The following is a 24,677-nucleotide window of genomic DNA, read 5'->3' on the forward strand; positions in this document are numbered from 1 at the left end:
TTAAATTAACACTTTGTGCAGCGTTGGACCCTTGACACACAGACCATGAAAAGAAGCAGCAAAGGAAGTAATATTAATTGATTTAACAGAGACCTCCCACTGCCTAATTATGCTGCACCTTCCCTTTCACATAAGAATCTTGCTGATTAGATATCATGATATTTAGTCACAAAAACCATGATATAAAAAAACCATGATATAAAAAAACCATGATATAATTCAATTGGTTACTGAAAAAGACGGTGGCCGAATTACACAATTTGAAAAACAGAGTTCAAAGTTTAAAAAAAGTAAAAACTGTCTAATACAGTGTATTAAAATTTATAAATTGCAAAATGTGATTGTCAAACAAGATACGCATTTCAGTTACATATCAAAATAATTTACATCACAATCCCAAAAACAAGCATCTTAACCATCAAACATGAGTAGGCTATTACATGTACTTTTCCACAAGTCCATGTTGGAGGTAGAAGTTTCAAAGTCTTTCACTGCGTGACAGGCACTTAAAACACTAGCTGTTCCAGTGAAGCAGAACTCGTAATACTGTATAATAACAGTGCAAGAGCAAAGTCTCTTTAAATTCCTTCCCTCCATATGATTTCTATACATTCACATATCTATATACAGTACATACGGTGCCCAAACAAAGTTGTGGTCACATAAAAAACTTGGCATCAAAACCCACTGTGCCAGTCTTATTTTTCCCTAAAAGCTCTCCATCTCCAGATGGCTGCAGAACAGTAAAGGACCCCAGATAAAAGAAACCTTTACACTTGTATAGGCAACGTTTCTCTTCATACATTCACTCTTGAGGCCAGATGGCATTAAAGCACCAGGGAACAAAATAATTCCCAGACCAAATCACTGGACCTTCTTATCTGTGATGAGCCCATTCTGCGGTTGGACATCCAGTTTGAGACGCTTCTGACTGAAGCGGCGGATGAGGGCGCCGGGCAGCAGAGCCATGCAGGCGATGGTCAGCAGCTGCAGCAACTTCTCCCAGGAGAACAAGTCATCCAGCGACGCCACCTCAGACAACATGACTCCTGTCTGTACACAGATGAAGTTATACGGCAGGAGGCCTGTGAAAGCAGATGGCAGATCAAGAACAAATCGGTAGTTAGACATGATTACATGAAGCTTTATTTGCAGTGTTAAGGGAAATACTTAATAAGATGAAACTAATGATTTAACAGAGGGCCGAATATGACTGGTTATATTAAGTAGCATGCAACCTAAAAACAACCATTAGAGTGGCCTTTAGGTGTTAGATTTAGGCGTAGTGTTATTATCTATGTGGGGGAAAATCCAAGAATGGAAAATGATCTGTTTTGATTTAGTGTTGAGCTTCCTGAGTACATGACGAACAAAATGATGAATGCGTGTGTTGTCAATCTAACTAGCTGTCAATCAGTTGATCCATGGGTGCTTACCAATGAAGACTGAGCAGAAGAAGAAGGTGATGGGGATGTTAACAATAGGGGCAGACATGTTCAGAAACCAGTTGGGAGTCATGGGAAAGAATCTCAGGAAGAGCAGAAAGAAGAGCAAACAGTCCTGGTTCTCCCCGACCTGGGAGATGAGATGTTAAACGAGATGTTAGAATCTACCAAGGTACCGTAGATGCATGTTTCTTTTTTGTGAATTCTCTTTTGGGTGTAAATGTTATGTCACATTGCTTTCTGATACTGTAATAAAACAAATAAGAGTCACATTTTACAAAAGAATCACAATGGTAAGTTTTCATTGGGACCCAGAAAAAAACGTTTTTAGGTACAAGTACATTCATTTTCTATACTCTTTTAATTTCGGCACAATGTAACCATCATGATGAATTACATTCACAGACTTACCTTCCTCTGTAGCATGGAGACTTTATCAGGGAAGAGGGTAACAATGTAGCGCTTTCCAAAGGCCTGGGACAGGAGGTAGCACATGGTGGACCCCACAGTGGTGAGCACAGAGACAAGCAGCAGTCCTTGATATGGTCCAAATATAGCTCCTGCTAAAATGTTCTGCACAATGACAAGTGGAGATGGCCTGGTTTACTACTAGACAACATCAATATGGGTGCGTAACGACCAGCTCTGACATGCACATTTACTGTATCTTTTTCTTTGAAAGGAGAGAAATACTCTGTGAACCAACCGTTTTAAAGTGTAAGTGTAATGTTGGTGTCGCTTTAACCAACAGGGGGGGTGTGGTTGAGGTTGAGGTCCCCCACCTGTTTGAGGTAGCTGAATACCCTCTGTGGAGTGTTTTTAAAGAAGAACCCCAGCCTTTTCATTTTCCCTTAAAGTACATCATGCATGCAACCCTTATTTCTTTTACATCTTCCAGAAATGTCATTTTTTTAGGGGGGGATCAAAATTAAATCCATGTGTCGTTTTTCTACCAAAGAAATACTGTGACTAATTCTTACCCATGAATTTCAAACACATTGCTTTAATCATAATTGAAAATACATTATTCAACATTAGACATGTCAACATGCACTGTTTTTGTCTTGTTCACAATGTCTGCCTTGTTATCCAGCATCACTACAGAAAACATTTAAAACGATTTTTTACTTTACCAGGAATGAGGATCCGGGAATGGCAAAGGACTGCTTGTAGAGATATGCACTACAGAAGAGTAGCAGGACATATCCAGTGTGCTCTGCCTTGTAAAACTGCAGGAGCTCTGCCAGTTCCCTCAGCTCCTCCAGATCTGAGGGGAACTTCAACCTGCAAGAACATCAACAGCTAGTCGCACCATGCAATCTTCCTCCATGAATAGACACAGGGAAATATGGACAAATTATATAATTGTAATCAGTAATATATGCAATATAGCTGGTAACAAATACAAAATATATATTCAGCATTTTGAACTGGTTTAAAATGAATTAATAACAGTAATAAGTATTATTGTGTTTAGTTCTCATGTTGTTTACTTGATGAAACTAGTTGATCAGTAGATTGCCAGAAAATGAAAAAGCAAGCCATCTGATAATCAATTAATCGTTTAGGTATACTTTAGAGCAAAATACAAATCGTTGTTGATATTGTATGGCCGAGTACGCGCTAACGTTAAACCCAAGGAACTCTACGCTGAAGTTGGCATCCAATTCGCAGCTTCCGAGTTAAGGGGAGATTTAAGGGAAACTTGTAGACCATATTATTAAACCAGGACCAGATCCAAAACTATTGTACCTAGACTTGTCAAATCTAAACTAAATTATCCCAGAGAAGCAAACGATTAAAAACACAGTTTCATATTTGGGAAAACTTCAGCCTCTCTGGGATAAATTAGTTCAAATTTGACAAGTCTAGGTATGGCTTTGGATCTGGACCAATGTGGCCTACATATGAAAAAACAGTAACATATTCCTTTATTGCAATTTCACAAATAGAATAACATTTTCACAAATGTTAAACTGTTTTAAGAATCTTGAGCCTCTCTGGGATAATTTAGTCCAGATATGACAAGTCTAGGTATAGTAGTTTTGGATCTTGACCTGGTCCAATGTAGTCTACAAGTTTCCCTTAAATCGGAATCGGAAGCTGCATAGACAAGTCAAACGAAACAGAGGACGAAAATGACGAGGTAAGAGACGCTATTATACATTTCATTTTACGGCACTTTTATGCTTCTATATACTTTTTCTGGTAAGATGTCGGAAATTTTCAAGTTCCGAGTTGTCAGCACTGTATTATTATTATTATCATCATCATTATTATTATCATCATTATTACTATGGTGGGTGAGTGAGTGAGTGAGTGAGTGAGTGAGTGAGTGAGTATGAAGAGACTGGGAAGAGATGGGAGCATGATAACATTAGATAGCGTTAGTGATAGTAGCGTTACAGTCAAATACCTCTTTAATATTGCAGAGAGATACTTTGTTTATACATATAATATCTATATCTAAAAGCTACTAACGCCACCGTCAGTCACCTGCTGCTGGGTTCTTCGGGGCTGTCAGTGGACACCACCGTCTCCACATGTTTTCTCTCGGCAGTTGGAAGAGGACGTCGCCGCGGGGCCGCAGGCAGGTACAGGGACAGTGAGTACAGGTACAGGCTGGCTGCAGCAACAACCGCGATTAGTCCGACAAGTGAACGCATATTCGTCACTTGGTCAGCCAGGACACGGATTCACTTGTTGTTGAGAGAAATAATGGCCAACCTCAGCGTGTGCGTCTGCGTCTTCCTCCTCTCTTCTTCTTCTTCTCCTTCTTCTTTTTCTTCGATATTAAATCGGGTTTAACGGCAGCTGGTATCCATGGTGTTGCGTTACTGCCATCTTCGGTCATGTCGAATAACACCTACAATGTCAAGTTAGTTAACCGCTGTTTGCTCGACAGACTTGGGGTTATTACAATATTTGAATTCAAATGTAATACATTATTGTTTTATAATTGCATGCCACGTCAAGATAGCGAAGTTAACGGTACGTCATTAAAAGAAGGAAACAATACATGGAGAGAATTCTGTTTTCTGATCGGGTCCAGATGGGGGCGTTAATGTTCCGAGTCGTTGCCATCAACCACCAGTAGAAACAAGAAAAAGAGGCGACGAAGAAGACCGCTTGGCAAAAACATTGATGTGTGATAACGATAGCTGATGTAGTCTTGCCGTCAGGAGTGAAGTTTCAAAGTTCAGTCCGCGCACCAAAAATAAGTGCGTTAGCTTGTAGCTTTTGGTCAAAAGGCTCGATGGCCCAATATACTCGTGTTTCGGGGTTTGTTGGCTTGATTACTCTTCAGAATCCGCCTGTCAACGCACTTAGGTGAGCTGAAGTCCAAAACAAGGCTGCAGAACATCTTTAACACATGATCCATAATGTTCACATGCGTGTTTTTATGCTGTGGTGTGGTAAGACAATTTACTGCATATGTTGGGGGATGCTAACGTTAGCTATCCTAAACTTGCACGTTATAAGGTGGGCACAAACGTGTGTGCGAAAGAGAATGACTAACCCTGATTTATCAGCACAAGATTTTAAATATATTGTATAGCTACCGTTGTGTTTGTTTGCCAGATGGTGGCGTCAGAGCAACGTCTTTTTACATAAATCAATGTTAGAACGTAAAAGCCATAGCTTAGCTGTTAGTCTATGGTGGTACATTTGTTTAAGAACTGTACTATTTTCATGTTATTTACATGGAAATAGTACATGAAATTCTGAGAAAAATACTATACTTTTTATTCCAGTACTTGACAGCAGTTACTTTGTAGATTTGTAGATTTTGTAGATATTATATAAAAAAAAATCTGTAATGGCTTTATAAAATATACATTGTTGTACAGTAAGTAGCTAGGTATTTAAAATTAGCTCGATCTCGACCTGCTCCAATTATGCTGCTTACATTGAAATAAATCAGAGACAATAATAACTGACATGGTCCAATCTGCTGCATAGTGAGTACTTTAACGTTGAGTACATTTTGCTGATAATACTTTTTAAGAATTTTGAATGCAGCACTTCACTTGTAATATTATGCTATTGCCATGAAAGCATAATGGGTATTGCACAAACACACAGAGCCTGATCTGCTGGTCAATGATCTACTGCAGCAGTTAGGGTTTAACTACTCCGCAGCGATATGGAGTAAGGTCTGGCAATGTGAGACTATAGGGGTTAAACAGCCTTGCTCAAAGGCATCCCAGTTGTGGCAATAGGGGAGGGGCACTTTTCTCACAAAGATTTATCCTGCCCGCCTCGCTATTTAGGCCACTATACTGCTACATTTTACTGAAACATATAACCACATTAAATGTATTTTATATTTTAAATATTGCACATTATGTTTTGGAAGAAGGACTGTAACATAAGGGTCTGTATTGACACTTAAGCCTAGCTAATAACAGTTTACAGCATAACTAAAAGGTAAACTTCAGCAATATTGTACTATACATCCAGTACCACATAAAATTGTCTGTTTTATACAGTGCAGCGGTGAGGCAGGGCATCGTTGACATGGTGGAGAGAGCACTCAGTGACCAAAATGTGAAGTCTGTGGTCATCTGTGGCCAGAATGGAAACTTCTGTGGAGGTATATGAACTTTTTTTTTTTTTTTTTCTATTTCTTGTAACTTCACAATGGTGGCACAGCCCCACATCAGTCATTTTCATTCTAACTTCCAGATGTTCCCATCACACACTTGATTTCTTCTTTTCAGTGATTTTTTTATAATCTACAATAAATGAGTCCCCCATCTCCTCAGCAAGGGACCAAGGGCTGTTGAAGTTAAGAAAAGAAATTCATAAAAGACATGAATGCTACACCAGCTAGAAATCTTAAATTGGAATTAACTGGAACATCAGTATATAGTACATTCAAAGCACATCAAAATATATAAACATGGTATTTTACTTTACTACCTTCAAACTTTTTACAGATTTTAACATAATAAAAAAAATGTAATAATTAGTTTTAGGATTTGTGCGATACACTTCAGCCTGGAAACAACCATGGAGGGAAGAAACAAGAGAGGATATTACTACCCTTGTTTCATATAAATGTTGGTGATGAGAGCAGGATTCACATGACAAATATTACAAAATCAAAAATTAATCATTATTAAATAAAAAGTGCAAGTGTGTGAAATAAACATGAACTATTACAAATTATTTATACAAGCCCTCCTAGTATTTGTTGACTCCCTCAATGAAGACATCCAGAATCAAACATCTTCGTGGAATAAGATGCACTTAATATTACAGTGATGTTTACTGACTGTTTAACCCCCCTGGATAACAGCATCAATTTCATTTTGCATAACAGGAGCTGACATCAAGGAGTTTGGTACAAACATGTCTGGACCGCCACTGGTACCGATGATCGACGCCATCGAGGCTGCGAACAAGCCGGTGGTGGCGGCCATAGAGGGAATCGCTTTAGGTGGAGGCCTTGAGTTGGCACTTGGCTGTCATTATCGAATCGCACACTCTAAAGTTAGTTCATGCTTCAGATCTCTCTCTCTGTCTCTCTAAGGTCAGTGTCAAGCTGCATCAGTGTCTAACTGACAGTGTTGTCTTATTTTTGTTTTTGTTGTTTCAAGAGTCATTATAAATAAGTTCAGACTGAAACACAGCCTTGTTTGACCATGACACATGTTTTAGATGGTTTCATTTAGTGGTGTAAAATAAGGCTTTTTACCCTTCTAGGCCATGTAATAGTCCATGAACTGGCCAGAGAACACTGTGTCTGTTAATTTCATAAAAACCCATCCATTTTTTTGTCCTTTCAGGCCAGACTGGGGCTTCCAGAGGTGACTCTGGGTCTGCTGCCAGCTGCAGGGGGAACTCAGCGTCTGCCAAGGCTCATAGGGGTCCCAGCGGCCTTAAACCTCATCACCACAGGTAGCAAAGACAGATTAACCTGCCTCACTATTACAGAGTTAGTAGTAGAAATTAAGACTGTATTTAAACTACCAAACCAGATACAAAGTATCAAAACTGAAGAAGTCACCATATATCTTGGTCATTTTTTCTAAACAGGTTTTTGTTTGTGCACCAACATATTTTTTTTTTAATTTAGTTGTGGTTAAAGATTAACACGCAGATAACGCAACATGCAGATGTCCCTACATATTGTAGTTCTTAAAATCTACTATTAACATTGACTGATCTGTTGATTGTACATAAACGTTGTGCACAAGAGTGCAGCTGCTGTTTAAAGATTGGTAGTTTACTCTGATGACCAGCAGAGATCAGTAGGTGTTTAGTTTTACCATGCTCACTGCCAGAGAAGCCTTTTCTGTGATTCGCTGCTCTGTTCTGAAATTTTCTTAACAAATTCTAGGATTAAGGCAAACTGTGATTATTTTTTTTTTCATCTTTTTCAAGACTCCTTTTGTTCCATTGTTTAATAAATGTCAGAATCTAACATTTTGCTGGTATATTGAATGCCTGGACGGCTCGTTATTCCTTATGTAGTAATAATTTGAAATGTCACATGTCATCCGGATAGACCTTTGATGCCCTTCATGTCTCCCACAGGGCGCCACGTGACTGCCGCTCAGGCACTTCAACTTGGCATAGTGGATCAGGTTACTGATCACAATGCTGTGGATGTCGCTGTGAAGTTTTCTCTGAGTGTTGCAGGTGAGGATGCCCGCTGGCATAACATTCACTCAATCTTCACTAGTTTTAAAATTAACTCAGTGGAAGGAAGAAAAACTCCTCCCCAGAGCAGTTATTTTTGGCAAGTCCGACATCAAGAAGTGTCGACATGTAGGTTTGTGGAAGTCAAAGGAAGCAGACTACACGGCAAGTGGATCCACCACCACAGACACCCTAAATGTTTCATGGCTCTGTCAGATTTGCTCTGATGTCTTCACTGCATTTGCTGTATTATTCAGAAGGGCGGAAAGGGACAAACCTTCCTAGACTATTAATAATGGGCCCTTGCCAGTCATTCAGGAGGATGAGGATTTCTCTGTGCACGTGAATCACACTCATCACTCACACTGAATGGATTGCTAAAGTGTGCCGCGTCCCTAAAGTTTACCAGGAAGGATTTATTGTAAATCATTAATAAATGATTTCTTGTATTTCATGTCTGTGTGAAGGGTGACCCATTCCGATTTGCCATGTGCTGCGTGATAAAAAAATTAAAAATTAAAATTAAAAAATGAAACATTTAAGATTGATTGTGACATGTTTTAAATGTTCCACAGCTGCTGTTGTGTAGAGGATGACTTTTTTGTTCAAAACAGTTCAAAAACAGCCATATTTATATACATTTTTTTTTTATTTGAAAGGAATACTTTGAAATTAAATACACTTTATTGTCTTATTGCACCTGTGCCCATGTGTGCGCCCACGGGCGTGCTGGTCTTCAAAACTTGCCATTTTCAGTGTGTAGTTTTCTAGCTTGAAGTTCTGACATCACGTGCCAGATGTCAGGCTTTATTCTGCAAATGTACTTCCGTTGATCCATTCTAGTTGCTTGCTTACTTTACTACAACAGCTCATTCCCTAAGATATTAAAGTCCGTATGAAACCTGTTAGTTTGTGCCTAATGCTCCGCCTTCAGCAAACAGTCTCGCTACGTCTGCAAAATGTCAATAGTAAGTCTTCAGGATTGCGTGTAAAACATTTCAAAAGATGATTGCAGTCTTCTTACAAATGGTTTTGTGAGAAAGTGAGTGTTGTTAGCAATACTGAGGCTTTAAAATGAGTCAGATAGAGAAGCCAGAGAGAGATAGAGAAGCGTGCAAGATGGGAGATGTGATAGGACTGAAATCTGTGGAGACTTTAACAGATACTCCATTCTTGAGTTGATTAGCGGCGGTGTTAAATTGGGACAGGAAATGTGTGTCTAAATTTACAAACAAAACGCGTGAATGTTTGTGTCATTGAGATGCACGGCTGGTGAGTCAACCAACACAGAATAGATTTAGTCCATCACATCCATACATGCAACCATACAACACTACAAAGCAGTAAAGCTGGCGCATGGGTTTATATTTATGCACACTCAAACACACAACCCACACACACAGATTCAAGTCTCTGCTGGTGACGAGATTATCTTTTGTACCCCAGTAGTTGCAACATCTGCCCGCTACATCTGTCAGGATGACCAGGCTTTCCACTTGCTGCACAACAAATCCATCGACACAGCTCAACCATTTACAGATTAACCGCTGCAATAATGCCCTCCTAAAGTACATTGGAATCACATTCCACTGCCACACAGCATGTCATTGACATTCCAGAAAGTACTTTTTGCTGACCCGAAATGACCTTTACCATTCATTCCACTGTGATATATTGAGACTGCCTTTATTAGACAAAATTGTTAGTTATTGGACTAAGTGGAAATAACAGATCAGATGTGACTGCTGTCCCTTTAAGCTTTGCCATGGTGACCCAGTTTCTGGCCCAGACCCACGGCTGAGTATATTCATTGGAGCTGTGAAGGATTCTGTCTGCTGTCTCATGTAATCATGTCAGAGGAGACAGGAATGGGAATTAAGATGCTTTTAACAAGGTTTTAGCCGAGTGGCCTTCTTCTCTTCCCTCTCATTTTTCGCAGGCTTCAATCACTACAGACAGGAACTTTTGTGTTGTAAAGTTTTTAGGCTCCAATATTAACTCTTCTCATGTAGTTTCACATGCAAAATTGCTCCAGGATTGTCCTGTTGCTCTCAGGCCTGAGAATCACAAAAATTCAGCGTTCCCCCCCTTTGCTCTGGAAATTTACCAACTATTTTGCCCAGAACCAAATATAGTTTTTCTTTTCTTTTAGTTTCAGATCGGTATTATGCATTCATGCTGAAGCCCCTCCACTTTTGTTGGAATTGGTCTGTCAAATCACTCTTTTACTGGGTTTTCTAGTAATTGAATGGCCAATTGTGCCCAGCCTGAGTGCTGGCTGACAGAAAAAGAAGTGGAAAAGCGCTATTCAAATAATAAAATAAAATAATGCAGGTGTACATGTACAAAAAATGTTACTCGAGAGTAAATCTTTGATTTGTTTCTTCCATGTTTCTATTTCAGGTCAGTCACTTGATGCTCGTCGTATAAGTACTTATCCGTGTCCACTTCCGCCTGATTTCGATGCTCTGTTTGAGGGTGTGATGCAGAAGGTGCGTCAGAGTGCCCGTGGAGCTATAGCACCAGTTGCATGTGTCCAGGCAGTGCGGGCGGCAGCCACCCTGCCGTATACTAAGGGTATGGAGCGAGAGCAAGAGCTGATGGCCACTCTCTTCACTTCAGGCCAGACCCGTGCCCAGCAGTACTGTTTCTTTGCTCAGAGAGCGGTTGGCAGGTGGAGGATGCCCAGTGGAGCCTGCTGGGAGACCAGCAAGCCTAGGCCCGTACATAAAGCAGCTGTCATCGGTAAGAGCTTCGTTTTTTTATTTTTATTGCTATTTGTCTAAGCTTTCAATAAGCACATGCACATTGACTCATTAAGCTATCTGTGCGGAATCTCCAAAGTCATGTTGCCTATGGAAACTAAGCCCTCAATTACAGTATATTTTGGTTGAGAGTGGATGAATTCTGTCTTCTCTGCAGGGAGGATTGGATGTTTGACAATCTGGATATGTGAAGCTCAGCAGCTTGTGCATTAAAATTGCAGACTTTGGAAAAACGTCATGCTCCCAGGCTAAAGCTATTTACAGTCTAGTATTGTGTAGAGTGCATGAAAAAAGGATTTTCTGTGATTTATACATCCATTGTATTACTGTTTATACTGTTTTCGATCGGTCATAAATGTCTGTGATATGTCACTGATGATTCTGAGGTTATATTTATGTAGTCACCATGGGATTTTGTCCACAAAGGTCTTGGCACCATGGGGAGAGGCATAACAGTGGCCCTGGCTCAGACAGGTTTGTCTGTGGTCGCCGTGGAGACCCAGGAGAAGCAGTTGATGGAGGCAAAGCAGGCAGTATCTGGCATGTTGGAGCGAGGTGCTAAGAGACATGGGGTTGCTCCTAGGCTTGATAGGATCAGTTACAGCCAAAACATCCAGGCTGTAGCAGATGTCAACCTGGTCATCGAGGCTGTGTTTGAGGACATGGCCCTGAAGACTGACGTCTTCCACCAGCTGTCTGCGGTTTGTAAACCAGGCACTTTGCTGTGCACCAATACTTCTGCACTAGATGTGGACAAACTAGCCTCTGAAATGCCCAACCCGGAGCTGGTGGTTGGGATGCACTTCTTTGCACCAGCCCATGTCATGAAGCTGTTGGAGGTGGTGTATGGACCACGGTCCTCTCCTCAAGCTGTGGCCACAGCCATGCAACTAGGAAAGAAAATGGGCAAAGTGAGTGTGGCAGTTGGCAACTGCCGGGGCTTTGTGGGGAACCGCATGCTGATGCCATACCTCCAACAAGCTTTCTTCTTGTTAGAGGAGGGAGCTACACCTGAGTTGGTAGATCAAGCGCTGGAGGAGTTTGGTTTTCCCATGGGCGTGTTCAGAATGTCAGACCTCTCTGGGCTAGACGTAGGCTGGAGAATCAGGAAGAGAGAGGAGCTGGTGGAGCCTGACATGGCATCGGGGCAATCAGCTAGAATCCGACAAGGCAGCAGGTACAGCCCCCTGGGAGACTTGCTCTGTGAGCAGGGACGGTTTGGCCAAAAAACAGGCCAGGGCTGGTACCAGTATGACAAACCCGGCAGTCGGGTTGCCAGGTCTGACCCCTGGCTGCACAGCTTTCTTGTGGAGTACCGAGCCCGGCATGGCCTAGTGCCACGCAGCATAGACCACCAGGAGGTGCTGGAGCGCTGCCTCTATGCCCTGATCAACGAGGGCTTTCGCATCTTGGAGGATGGAATTGCTGCAGGACCTGAAGACATCGATGTCATCTATGTGTTTGGCTACGGCTGGCCCAGGCACCGTGGAGGTCCCATGTTCTATGCCAGCATGGTAGGGCTGGCAAAGGTCCTAGAGAGGCTGGAGCACTACCAGCAGGTCCACCCTGATGTGCCCTACCTGCAGCCCTGCAGCCTCCTCAGGAGGCTCGTGGCCAGTGGCAGTCCACCTATCCAAAGGTGGGGGGAAGTCATCAAGAAACGCCAAAGCCAACTTTAAATCTCAAGTATATCAGCCTTAATCTCTATGTTCACTTTAATAATGAGTCTTATACTTTAATAAAAAGAAAAAGGACTGTGCTATATATAATAATAATGCTGATTTTTTAATGTATGTTGTGATTATGGATGATACTGTAAGAGGCGGTTTTTGTAATTTATAATCATAATGTCTCTGGATGTGGGCCTACAGTACACTGAGTTACCAGTGCATTAGGTACAAATGAACAATGAAATGATATTAGATAGCTCCTATCTTTGTGAAGCGTATAGAGTTTTTGTTGTTGACACTGTATCAGGGATGTTGATTCAGCTTGCAATATACTGTATCTATTGTATAATTTTTTTCTAGTATTTTGTCTTCCTCATGTATGTAAGTGGCAGGTGGTCAAAATACTATTGTATCGAATTAAATTGTAAAGACGTAACCAATAAAATGGTAATTCAGATTAGTGCAGAATTAAAAAGAAAGGCTTACTGAAATATTGATGTGATCAACAAACTTTGTAATATTTGTTTTTTTTTTTTGCTCCAAAATGTGATAAATCCCATTCAGAATTGCAACATCTGCATGCCAAAGAGATGCTTTGACTTATTTTCCTATATTTCCTATTCATATGCTTAATTAATGTTGGTACACTTTTTACTGTATGTACACAATGTCATCTATCACCATCTAATACCTCAATAAAAGATCTGTTATAAAGTCATGTATTGATTTTTTTTGTGTGATTTATACTGTCATATGTGTGTGCAGCTGGAACACAATGTATAGTATTAACTTAAGCAATTGTTTGGCTTTTTAACCTTACCATGAGTGTATCCAACCAACGGCTTGTGGCCCTTTATTTAATTTGTTTCATCGGTCAAACGTTCTTCTCGCATTCGTCTCGGGTTTCTGTTTTTTCTGCTGACTCAGCTGCAGCGGTGACAGAGCAGAGCTGAGGGAGACACACAGCGCTTAACTGCTTTTGTATAAATCAATGGCTCACTCTCGAATAAATCCAACGCCCCAGCAATGATTAGGTGTTGTTGGGGTTGCCATCTAGCGGATGTAGTCTCCAAACTGAACAGCTGGATTAGGTTTACAGTAGGCCTACGATGCTCCATTTTGTCTGCAAGAACACTATTTCTGAACTTTTCATTGTTTCAAAGCAAGTTAATGCATGACCCTAAAAATTGGATTTAAGATTTAAGAATCTACATGCTTATGAAATATTACCCAGATTATATATATATAGCCTATTTGTGAATATGAGCTATTGAGGTGAATTGGTATTTCTTTAAGATCCAGACCCTGGTGTTTTGAAGCTTTTAGAGGGGCCGATGAAAGACTGGATGTGTGTTTGAAGTGCGCAGAGCAGCTGGCTTTGTGTTTGTGGACTCCTCCCGTTGTGTGATGAAGTTCAGATGCGCGCCGTTGTTCACGGCGTCACCAGCACACAGAGGAGCTTCGTGACGCGACGGGAAGATAAAGAGACGTGTGGATCACGACCACGGGAGGCTTTGAATGTGACATTACACGTAGCTAATTGACGCTCTTCTACTTTTACAGGATCTCCCCCCCCCCCCCCCCTACCTTTGAAAGAGCGTTAACCCAGCTGCTCTGGACGTCTGGAAGGAGATCCAGCACCGCCTTTCGCGTTTGTCTTCCAAATTGAGAAGCTTCGTGGGCTGCGTGGTCCGTAAAACCTCCGCTCGGTCCCTCGCGGTTATGTTGTAGTTTACTCGGACTCGGAGCTTCTTCTTTTTTTGATTCAGGAAATGTTGGCATGGCCGCCTCGCGAGCACAGAAGTGTCAGAAGAATGAGAAATTGGACGAGGCGCAGGCTTTGGCCAAGAGCTGCGCCGGGAGACCAGACTTCCTGCCTTGTGATGGACTCTCCCTCTGCGCTACCCACAGCCACGGAAAGTGCTTCAAGCTGCACTGGTGCTGCCACTTGGGCTGGTGTCACTGTAAGTTTGGTTTATGTGATTTAATAGCTTTCTGTATATTAACAGAATTTTTTGACTGTCACCGTGGTGGCAAAGTGTGCTATTCATGGCCGTGTTGTGAATGTGGTGTCAGTTTCTGTAGACCTCGCATTGTGTCTCGACTGAAAAGGGCAAAATGTAGCAGATGTGAACTCGATATTGACGCGATTTGAGTGACTGCCCCAGTGATGTAATTCATCTTTTGATAAAACTTCCAAACACGTTTGTTTTTCCTTGAAATAATCTCGATGTCCAACTTAGTGTCACATTAAAGACATCCTTTATCGGACACCTTCGAACAGACGCCCTATGGATAGTTTATAGTCTAAACAATGGAGGCTGCACAATTCAGAAGCACACCCAACTGTCAGTCCATAGTAGTATACTGTAGTTCAGAGCAGGCCATGAAAATGTAGTGACTGAAACAGATTCCATCGGTATACATATTGAATGGTATATTGAATTTTTAGATGTCAATTCTAATGTTATGTTAAGGCGGATTATAACGATGTTAAATGATTTTGCTGTAAGTGCATGTATCTACTGTAAATGATAACTAATTCAAGTTTAAAGGTATTAAGAAGTGGAAACTACTAAAATAATCTTAAATCTTACATATTCCCATGTGTTCTAATTCACTTTGTATTGAACTCCAAGTACAGGCCTGCGACTAAGCTATGCAAGCCTGGTTAGGAATGCATTTTACTGACTTACACAATACGAGAGAACATGTGCATGTATATTATGTAGTCAAAAGGAGCACACAGACGAAAAACAATCATAAAATCAAATACATTTAATTAAATCTGCCTTTCTTTACTTCACCGTTTGTGGAGATACTTAGAAAATGCGCAATGACGTCACACTTGTCATCACTTTCATTTCTGCTTTAAAGAATAAGTCTTGTGATATTTTTCTTAACGTCAACAGACTCAAAGACCAAATTCAACAATGAATTGATTCTACTAACAAGTATTGACTGTGTAGCCAAAGCCTGAAATGGGACCTTAATCCTCGGTGTCATAGACCATTTTAAACACATAATTTCTCAATTCGTTTCGTCAATTTTCACACACCAGCCAAGTGTGGTAAATAGTCTTTAGGGCACCAAATATGTATTAATTCACAACTTAAAAATAGTCCCCAATAGATGCACTATGTATTCCTGTTTGAGTCATGCTTTCTAGCCTGTTTTAAAAAGAAAACTATGTAGTTGTGAATCAAACTTCGTAGGTAGGAAAGGGCTTGGGGCTGAGTGCTACAGACAGTGCAGGGATGTTAAAAAGGTTAATTAACACACTGTTTTGGACTTTTCATGGGGTTTATGGAAAATATGAAACATTTATTATATCATTTTATTCAAAACGAATAATTTTTTAAAAAGAAATATTAATTTTTTCAAAAGAATTAGGTCATTATTTAGCATTGCACTGTTAAAGTACGACCTATGGCCACAAAATCCTCACATGTTCAGAGAAAGTCAATCAGTTGGTTAAGTTCAGTGGCTGATATTCTTTAGTTACAAGCCAAACATTTGATAATGTCAACTTAACTCAATAGTAGGACCACAATATATGTTGGTAAGAGAGTACAGGACAGCAGCTCCTATCATTCACTTTGAGGAGTGTTGGTGCATTTTCACCACCCATGTACTGTACCTCAGACACTTTCTCTCCATTTGAACCTGTCTTGATGTGACACTTCCACACTGCCGAAGAACCGCTGTAACTCTGTCTGAACCTGACAGGATGTCCATCTCTTTGTGCTGCCCTAATTCATCCCATCTCTGACTGCTCTGAAAATCCTCAGATCAGTGTAAAACACAATCACCCTCCAATCTGCACCACTCAGTCGAGGCTTATAGTGTGCAACTGCACAAGTCACATTGTAATCTTTGCCATGTAATCATTGGATTTAGATGCTTGCCTCCATCCAGAATGAGCCAAGCTATTTGGAATATCTGATGTGGCAGAAAAATGAGGAATTCTTTCCGATGTTTATTAGGAGCCACATCTGGGATTTGAGGTGCTCAGCAAAGCCTGTTTAGTGTTACATTATTTGTAAACATTTAGACTTGCTACTCCTTTCTGCTTTGAAATATGTATCACTCTGGCAGAAACTATGTGGCACAATTGACATGGAGCACTTTGTCCCCATTATTTCATTCAGGCTTGTCATGCTATAGAAGACTGCACCAGCCACATCCTAATGGAGCTGCTCACCCTCTTCTCTTCTCACATCTCTTCCCGCTGTAATTTGCAGGTTCCCCTCGCTGGATACTCATGCACCACAGTGAGAATAAATCAGCTGAATCAGGCAGAAACAGGGCACCCGGTGAGAAAAGTACAGCAGTGTGCTTCTGTATGCAATGCCCGCCTGTGCTCCCTGGCTCACGCCCTTCTTTCTAGCTAATACATCATAGCGTTGGATGCAAAAGAGTGAAAATGTTGTAAGGCCTTAATAACGTTTTAATTTAAATGTGCCTATGACTGTCGCCTTGAGTATGAACTTGTTCTGAGGCTTATAATTGTGCATTCACCACAGGGAGCCTTGCTAGTCTGCCTTTTTAATTACATTTTTAATAGGTTCCCAGGCAAACAAATACAAAAGGTCAATGTGTAATAAGACTTTGGCTCAGCATTTTAATTCTCAAACACATTATTTCCATTATCCTACCTGTGGAGCAGTGATTACCTGGGACTTCATTACTAGCTTCTCCTATTTCCTACATGCCATTACAAAGTAAACACCTTTAGGTTGTCCTCCTCAGTTTCTGCTCTCAGACGCCGACGCTTATCGTCTTCGCAGGCTACAGCAACAACCCAAAAAAAAGATGATTTGACTGCCTTCTAGTAGTTTCTACTTAGTTGTAGCTGTTTGAAACCTTTGGCTAAAAAAATGAGGGAAACTGGAATTGGATGTATGTGGATGCAGTGTTCCCAGCTGGTGACATCAGTCCAAGCCTCTCATTAGTGGTAATTAGTTGTATTTAGTGTCACCGCCAATATGTCATGTCTGATGAGAGCTTCTGCTCACAGCAACGCTGGAACCACCTGGTCTAAATCATATTTTTCTCTCTTTATCCTCTACTAACTGATTACAATTACAGGGCAGGGCAAGGAATTACTCATTAAGAAAGTCTAACAGATCCTAATGAGTCCTGAACACTCTTGTCAGTCTGCTCGTTCTCTGCCAGCTTCAATTTTGTACGTTACAAATGTTACAACTTGTACGGTTGTTGTAGATAGAAGAAATGCGGATCTTTCTGTCAGACGTTCTCATCTCATCTGTCATCACACAGCTGGGGCTTGAATCTACTTCTTAAGGGAAATATGGAGACTTATTGGATAAAGCTCTTCCCTATATTGATCGATTTGCTGACCAATTCAAAATTTGCCGCAGTGCTGAACCTTAAAAATCTTCTGCTATTATTAAAGGCTCGATACATTCTTAGCACTGGCCAGAGGGGATGTTTTTTTGATTGATTGTTCATATTTGGAAACCACGCTAACTAAAAAGTTGAACAAGTTTAGAAAGAATTATTGCAGAAGTCTGTTTTAATACAACACCACATTGCCTGTTTATGTTACTATCCCCTCAACACAGTTCAGAAAGTAGGGGAAAACACAAAGAAGGAATTATGTACAAGAAAGTCTGTAACTTTATAAGATAACCACATTGATTTGGCTAACTTAGACTACTGAAGTCTTGTAATAGCTTTGAGTTGAGCTTTAGAATGCATATTTGCGTATAACAAGGTCACTTTTTCAAAGAAATCCACCCACCTAATTGTTGTCTCGTTCATTCTTGGTGACTGCTACCTCACTGTAGTGACAAACAGCCTTTTGAAAAGGCAGCGAACAGCCTCACCTTTATCCACAATTTTCCATGTATGCTGTTAAATCCTATTGGTACTTCTGGTGTCATAACAATATGTTCATCATACATAAATGGAGAGAACAACACTTTTTGCAGGAAGACATGCCACAATAGCAAAAGCACAGGTGTAACTAATAAAATGAGTGACGGCTTAAGGCCATTTAGCTGCTTCAGTTTCAGGGTCCTGGTATTGTTCATGCTGGCTCACTGTCACACAGCCATGGCTTACAGGGACACACTGGTACTGCCCTGCCACACTGCCCTGTGAGCCGGTGGCTCAAATGCCTATTTCCTACTGATACTGTAGATCAACAGAGCAGATCACTGTGCTTAAAGTACATTTTTATCAAGTGTGTTTGGGCATGTAAGTATTGTATTAATACAAACTTGAAGAAATCTCAACCTATCATTTAAAGCGATTAAGCAACATATTCACTATGTACAGGATAAACACTCCAGAGAGTTGCTTTTTTTCATTATGGTAGCAAACTAAACAGTGTTTTTTTTATACTGGCTTCAAGTCAGGAAAATCCTTTTGCTTCTGGAGGTATGGAACAGGAAATAGGAAAGGCGTTTCACATGATGCTGGGTCAGACTCTACCCTATCGCTGAAACCTGAAACTGACTTTGTTGCCCCTGCAGCAGCCTCTTTGTTGGACAGATTTAAACACAAAGAGCAGCGGATGTGTGAGCGGACCGTAACCACTGGCCAAATGGGTGCAGCAGCTGTTGATAAATGAAAAACAATCTGCTCAAATAATTGCTTTTTGTTCACCTGATTTTGCCAATATGCTGCTTTGAATTGGTGTGTTGCATAGAAGTAGAAGGTCTGCTCAGGTTGCACATAAAGACTTCTGGCTTTAGCTCAAACAACTGAGGGATTTTTTAATGACTCAGCCTCCACTGAGGCTTTGATATAAGCCAACATTAGGATCTGTGTCAGACAGTCGTGCCAAGGCCTATCAATACATGTTGAGTTTTTTAACAATAATACCCCATTCTCCAAGTATTTTCTTCCAGTTGCAGTCTTAACAGCGACCGTGAAGCTGAAATTTGGACGGAGGGATACCAAAGCTCGTTGTGAGAGAGAGTGCAAGATTGAGGAGCTACAAGCTGCATTATTTAGAGAGACTATCTCCTGTATTAAACCAGACTGTGTTGCCGTCGGCCAGACAAAGGCCCTGGAGAGAGGGGAGAAGGCATGCAATATGGAGGCAGGGGGGAGCAGAGGAGTTGGAGCTCCTCATACTGTAGATCCTCTGCTCTACTCCCTCCGCCAGAGAGCAATCTGTAACTTATCAGGACAGAGCTGCTTCTTCTTCCGGCGTCTCGTTAACCTAATGAACTCTTGATTTTACTCAAATGTATTTTTACATCTGTACCCGCCCCCACACCCCCCGTGTCCATACACCACCCCACGTCGTCCCACCCCAATATGTGACTACAGGTCTTATTGTTAATTTAAAAACTTCTTCAGTTTCATTTTGCAGTTTAAGAATGCATGGTGTTGCTTAACATGTGAACATTCTCTTTTTCTCCTTGTTGCCAGACTAAGTGAGATCAATCTCACATATAACATAACGTTCAGTCCTCTGGGGCTGATGGAAACATTGATATTTTTATTTTAATACAAATTAATTCTGCATTCTGCACACACACCTTGTAAATCTGCAGACAGGCTGTGTTCCTTCTGCAAGACTGGACAACTGGTGTTGGTGTTGTGTTTACGTCGTACAGTATGTCTGTCTGTTTTGTTGTCTACCCATGCATCTGTCTGTCCCCCAGTATTGCTTTTAGTATTTCAAACTCCAGATGGATGAATGCAATTAGATGTAATATGCTATAAACTAAATGTCAACACATTGCCTTTTACAGCTTTAGCTGTCATTTGTTGCCGCTATTGTGTCTGCCTGAACGGGCTCGTCTCAGTCTGAACATGGACCATTGAGTTTTTCATTAAACAGAGGATGGCTACTGTTCCCCCTTTTGTCTGTATCCACATTTGCTCCTGTGTTTACAGTGTTTACAAAGTTTACGGACATCAAGCCACTCTTTATTGCTTCACATGTGTCGATGACGCCGTTTTTTTGTCCTTAAATAATGAGGTGGTCATGCGAATACAGTTAACTATCGTGGACAGAAAAAAAGATTTAATTGAACAAAATATAATTGTGTGGTGCAAAAATGTCTCATCAGCAAACTCTCAACAGAGACACTTCCTTACTTTGAAGTAATTTGATGTTTTCAATGTAACTTGGGAGCAGATTTTGATTGAATGAGTCTCCCAGCCAGTGAAAGAAAAGACAAGGACACAGTGAGAGGAAGTGATGCGTACTGTAGGCCTGTCATCTTCCCTCTCTCCAGGGAGCCAGTTAAACACACATCTGAGCCGCACTATTCAGGCAGCACGGCTCAGAGTTGGAGGCAGTGGGCTGCAAACAATGAGTAACATTTGGGAGCAGTCATTTTGCACAAACACCACCAGTATTTGAGCTGCCAACATGGGAGGCATAACTGAAATGGAAGGCGTCAGAAAATGTGTGTAGGAAATATGGAAACTTTCCTGAACAAATGTATGGCCTTTATCTCATAAAGGATTTATGTGACACGATATATTACACCATTATTATGTTAGAAATATAGTGTAAATCAGCACACCGTTGTTGGATGGCCTTTATCCAATGTGTTATTTTTTTCATTTTTGAATCAAGTCTTGAATCAGCTTCTTAGGGTCAAAAAATGATTGCTGCAGTGCTTTGGAAGGCCTGAAATGGAAACTATGTTACACTCTGGCTGCTGATCCACTGCTCAGTTAATGGAAAGGCAGGTATTTTGCCTCTGGCAGTACAAATTGCTTTGTGATGTGAAAATTGTTACCACCTTTTAGAAAGGACAGATGATAAGTTATCACAGACACACTATATTCCTACACACTATATAAAACTCTGTCCTTAGTCGAGACTGGCTGAAAACAAAGCTGTTTTTTCATTACTAACAATACTATTATATTTATCTGCTAGCTGCAACAACCCATGAGCTAAGGGTCAAGTGTCAAGGTTTTAAATGATGAGAAGGGTTCACATTTGATTGCTAGGTAGTTATACGCCCCCTTAGTGTCATCAAATATATTCCAGTTGACAGGAAGAGAAAAGAGAGGAATTGTGATATGTAAATGCTCAAAAATGCTTTCTTGGAGACAATTATTTGGTTCATATCAAAACCATAACAGAACAATTAATGCAGAGACAGAGGAAAATGAGCTGTAAAATGTGTCAAAAGCTTATTTACATGAATTACAGTTTTCAGAGTGCATTTTCATGCTGCTGTGGGGATTCCTGCCAAAGGTCTTCACATGGTGCCATAGTTTAGATTTATCTAGTTTCACATTGATTTGAACCTGCATCGAGTGTTGATTTTTTGTCACCTCGGAGCAGCGGAACAAGCTGTGAACACAACACTGACATATTATACACTTTTAGTTTTGTTTTGGTTTCTAACTCCAAAAATATCTGTCTCTTCAGCTAAATGCTTCACTATGTTCACCAGCTTGTAACTGTGTCAGTCTGCTGATTGCTGCTGAGCAGGTAGTGCACAGTGAGTTAATCAAAGCATTTCCTTTTTTTTTTTCCCTTTAGGCAAGTATGTGTACCAACCCATGACCAATGTGTGCCAGCTGCCCAGCACAACCGTGCCAGCTGTTGGGACAGAGTACAGTAACACTATGGACCTGTCCGTCTCTCTGGCTGAGCGCTTCCTGAAGCTTGCCCCCTGCTTTAAGTCCCCGCCTCACCTGGAGTCACCCAAGTACTGCGTCATCGCGGATCTGTTTGTGGATGACTACATTGTCAAACGCATCAACGGAAAGATGTGCTATGTGCAACGCCCCCCACCTCCCTTACCAGAACCACCTCAACCTCCTACCTCTCCCACACCTGCTCCTGTGACACCTCAGATGTCCCGAAACCCCTCTCAGCCACGGCAACCAGAGAAGCCTGCACCGCCAGCCCAACACACAACTCCGCCTGTGCAGCCGGTCCAGCAGGTCCAGCAGGTGTACAGTGAACACAAACATCCTACCCCCGTGGATAAGATAAAAGGCCCCAAAATGGACCACTGCTCCTCTCCGTCCAGCTCCGAGGACTCTGGCATCAATGCGCTAGGTCTGCACTACCTGGAGTCCTGCGAGGAGGAGAGCGAGGAGGAGGACGACGAGTTGAGCACAGATGGGAACTCCAGCCCTGGCAGCCTCTGGGATCAGGACGACTGTTCTCTGCTCTCCCCTTCCAAGTCAATGATAGAGATCATTGAAAAGATTGAAACAACTGTGTAACTGACACAACATCGACATGGACACCAGGTGTGAGGGAGTGTGAGCTACAGAGCAGACTTATTGAGAATAACACTTGGGGATTTATTCTACGTAGACCAATAGGACACAAACCCCTCTCTATTGCTTCAGCAGGGCTTTGCTGGGTTGGTTAGTTGAATATGTTTTCCTGCAGGTGGCCGAGGACTATATGTCTGCACTCACACCCAGCCTTTGTCCACATCCCCTGCATGGAGTGAATTTCTAGAACTTAATACAATACTGTACAGGAGAAAAGCACAAGAATATCAAGCATATTCACAGACGACCAAATAGACTTTCTGTATGTGATACTACTTATACAGTGAAAATCTAAAATACAAAACAAATCAATAGTTGGTGCACTTCCATAAGAGGAAAAGCTTTTTTCCAAGTTTTCTCCTAAATATTACTGGAGCTAAATCTTGTATGAACTAAGGTGGTATACATAGGTTTCCTGATACTGATGAGCAGTTAAGTAATTCTCAAGAGTTCTCCAGTCATCAATCTGGCAGTCAAACTTTATCCCAATTCAAATTTTAAGTGGCAAATAAGCGTTCCATTTCTTGTTCTCTGGTCATTGGTTCCACCCACACGTAAAAGTAATTCTGACACTTCAGCATATTACATGTATCTACGAGGCCAGCTACCTCTCATGAGCCTAAAGCACATTACCCTTGTAACCTGTTAATTGGATGGCCCTGAACTGCTGGGACACACCTGCTTTTGTCACATTAATCAAAAGATTCCCGGTCCACAGTTTGTGTGCACTTTACTGACACCAACACGAGAGGTAGGTCAGTGTTCGACAATCAAGGATTACGCAGAAGCACATTCCTGTACTGTACCTGCCAGCGAGGGCCAAGGATACTCTTTTGAAACCATTTATCAGACATTAACACATTGTTCTGACCAACCTTTCTGGTCAAGCTGGACTGAACTGCAGTGGACTGAAAAAGGCGTTAAGAAAAACATGACTTGTATTGACTTCTATTAGCAGCCAAGAAATGAAATAGCACGTGTCTCTGGCAGAGCTACAGTGACAAAAGTAGGAGTCATATTGTCAAAAAGAAAATGGCAAGACACCTAGTGAAGAGGGACTATATCTAACACAGACATATAAACGTATACAATAATACGTAAACCTTCATTGCTATTGGCTTCTTGGGCTTGATGGGAAAATGTCTTGTGAGGCCAGCTGAAAGGGGACCTTTCCCAGAAGGTGTGCAGGCTAGACTAGTATGTAACTAATGTTGTGCTATGGGGCAGAAAAATGTCACTTAATGCATAGAGATTACAGTATGGAATAGGATTCTGAGGTAGGTGTTGTGATGTTGGACATAATGTTATAAGAAATGCACTCAAATATAAAAGGTGAGATAGCTTCTTAATAGTCAGTTAGTAAAATTAAAAAAACATTTTTTTTATTGTGTTTCCTGGAGAGTTATCTGTAAAAAAAACACTGAAATATTCACAAATATGTAGTGCTGCAATGATACACTAGATTAAAAAAAAAACAATTTTGCATGACTGCACTCATTTGCGGAAGTCCCTCATGTCAAAAAACAATTTAACAAATGTGTGATTCAAAGAGTGAACCAATCCTGTATCTGTCAATCAATTAAAATGCTTTTTTTTTGTATGCAGGGACAGCCCTTGACATTACACCGAACACAGTCCAGCTTCATGCAGTTTAAAACATATATTATGTTCTATCAATGTTATATTATTTTCATATGAATAAATCTTAATGAAACTCACACTTTTTCTCCCTCGTTTTGTCTTTTGTTGCCAGTGTGGGGCATTTTCTGCAAAAATAGTGTTTAAATCGTCTTTGAAAAACCCTCAAACTTCCTCCACCTGACACACAGAGGACTAATGCTCTTCAGAGATTGAGTGGAATAGAAAAGCAAAGTGAGGGATACTCTTAAATTGAGCCA

The 24,677-nt window shown here is 41.0% G+C and overlaps 3 protein-coding genes across 5 annotated transcripts; 2 read left to right on the forward strand and 1 right to left on the reverse strand.

Annotated features, from left to right (window-relative positions):
* Nucleotides 1-270: 270 nt before the first annotated feature.
* tmem41aa (transmembrane protein 41aa) lies at nucleotides 271-4,362 on the reverse strand. Its single transcript, XM_032530107.1, has 5 exons — nucleotides 3,942-4,362; nucleotides 2,579-2,729; nucleotides 1,857-2,018; nucleotides 1,437-1,575; nucleotides 271-1,085 (listed from the first exon to the last, which is right to left on the reverse strand). Exons 1-5 carry the CDS (start codon nucleotides 4,109-4,111, stop codon nucleotides 865-867), a joined length of 843 nt encoding a protein of 280 aa, XP_032385998.1. The 5' UTR covers nucleotides 4,112-4,362; the 3' UTR covers nucleotides 271-864.
* Nucleotides 274-13,249, forward strand: ehhadh (enoyl-CoA, hydratase/3-hydroxyacyl CoA dehydrogenase). 3 transcript variants are annotated; one of them, XM_032530093.1, is made up of 8 exons: nucleotides 274-279; nucleotides 4,676-4,775; nucleotides 5,939-6,042; nucleotides 6,775-6,944; nucleotides 7,241-7,352; nucleotides 7,992-8,096; nucleotides 10,500-10,841; nucleotides 11,288-13,249. In XM_032530093.1, the coding sequence occupies exons 2-8, from the start codon at nucleotides 4,702-4,704 to the stop codon at nucleotides 12,538-12,540; spliced, it is 2,160 nt and encodes a 719-aa protein (XP_032385984.1). In that variant the 5' UTR covers nucleotides 274-279; nucleotides 4,676-4,701; the 3' UTR covers nucleotides 12,541-13,249. The 3 variants fall into 3 exon arrangements, with proteins under 3 accessions (XP_032385984.1, XP_032385983.1, XP_032385985.1); XM_032530092.1 differs by lacking the exon at nucleotides 274-279 and having other exon boundaries at nucleotides 4,512-4,775; XM_032530094.1 differs by lacking the exon at nucleotides 274-279 and having other exon boundaries at nucleotides 4,625-4,775; nucleotides 5,944-6,042.
* Nucleotides 13,250-13,919: 670 nt separating this feature from the next.
* zgc:162707 (UPF0524 protein C3orf70 homolog B) lies at nucleotides 13,920-24,499 on the forward strand. The gene is made up of 2 exons (XM_032530108.1): nucleotides 13,920-14,495; nucleotides 22,028-24,499. The coding sequence occupies exons 1-2, from the start codon at nucleotides 14,312-14,314 to the stop codon at nucleotides 22,720-22,722; spliced, it is 879 nt and encodes a 292-aa protein (XP_032385999.1). The 5' UTR covers nucleotides 13,920-14,311; the 3' UTR covers nucleotides 22,723-24,499.
* The last annotated feature ends 178 nt before the right edge of the window (nucleotides 24,500-24,677 follow it).

The sequence above is a fragment of the Etheostoma spectabile genome, chromosome 11 (assembly GCF_008692095.1).
Source record: "Etheostoma spectabile isolate EspeVRDwgs_2016 chromosome 11, UIUC_Espe_1.0, whole genome shotgun sequence".
In the NCBI taxonomy this organism is placed as follows: domain Eukaryota; kingdom Metazoa; phylum Chordata; class Actinopteri; order Perciformes; family Percidae; genus Etheostoma; species Etheostoma spectabile.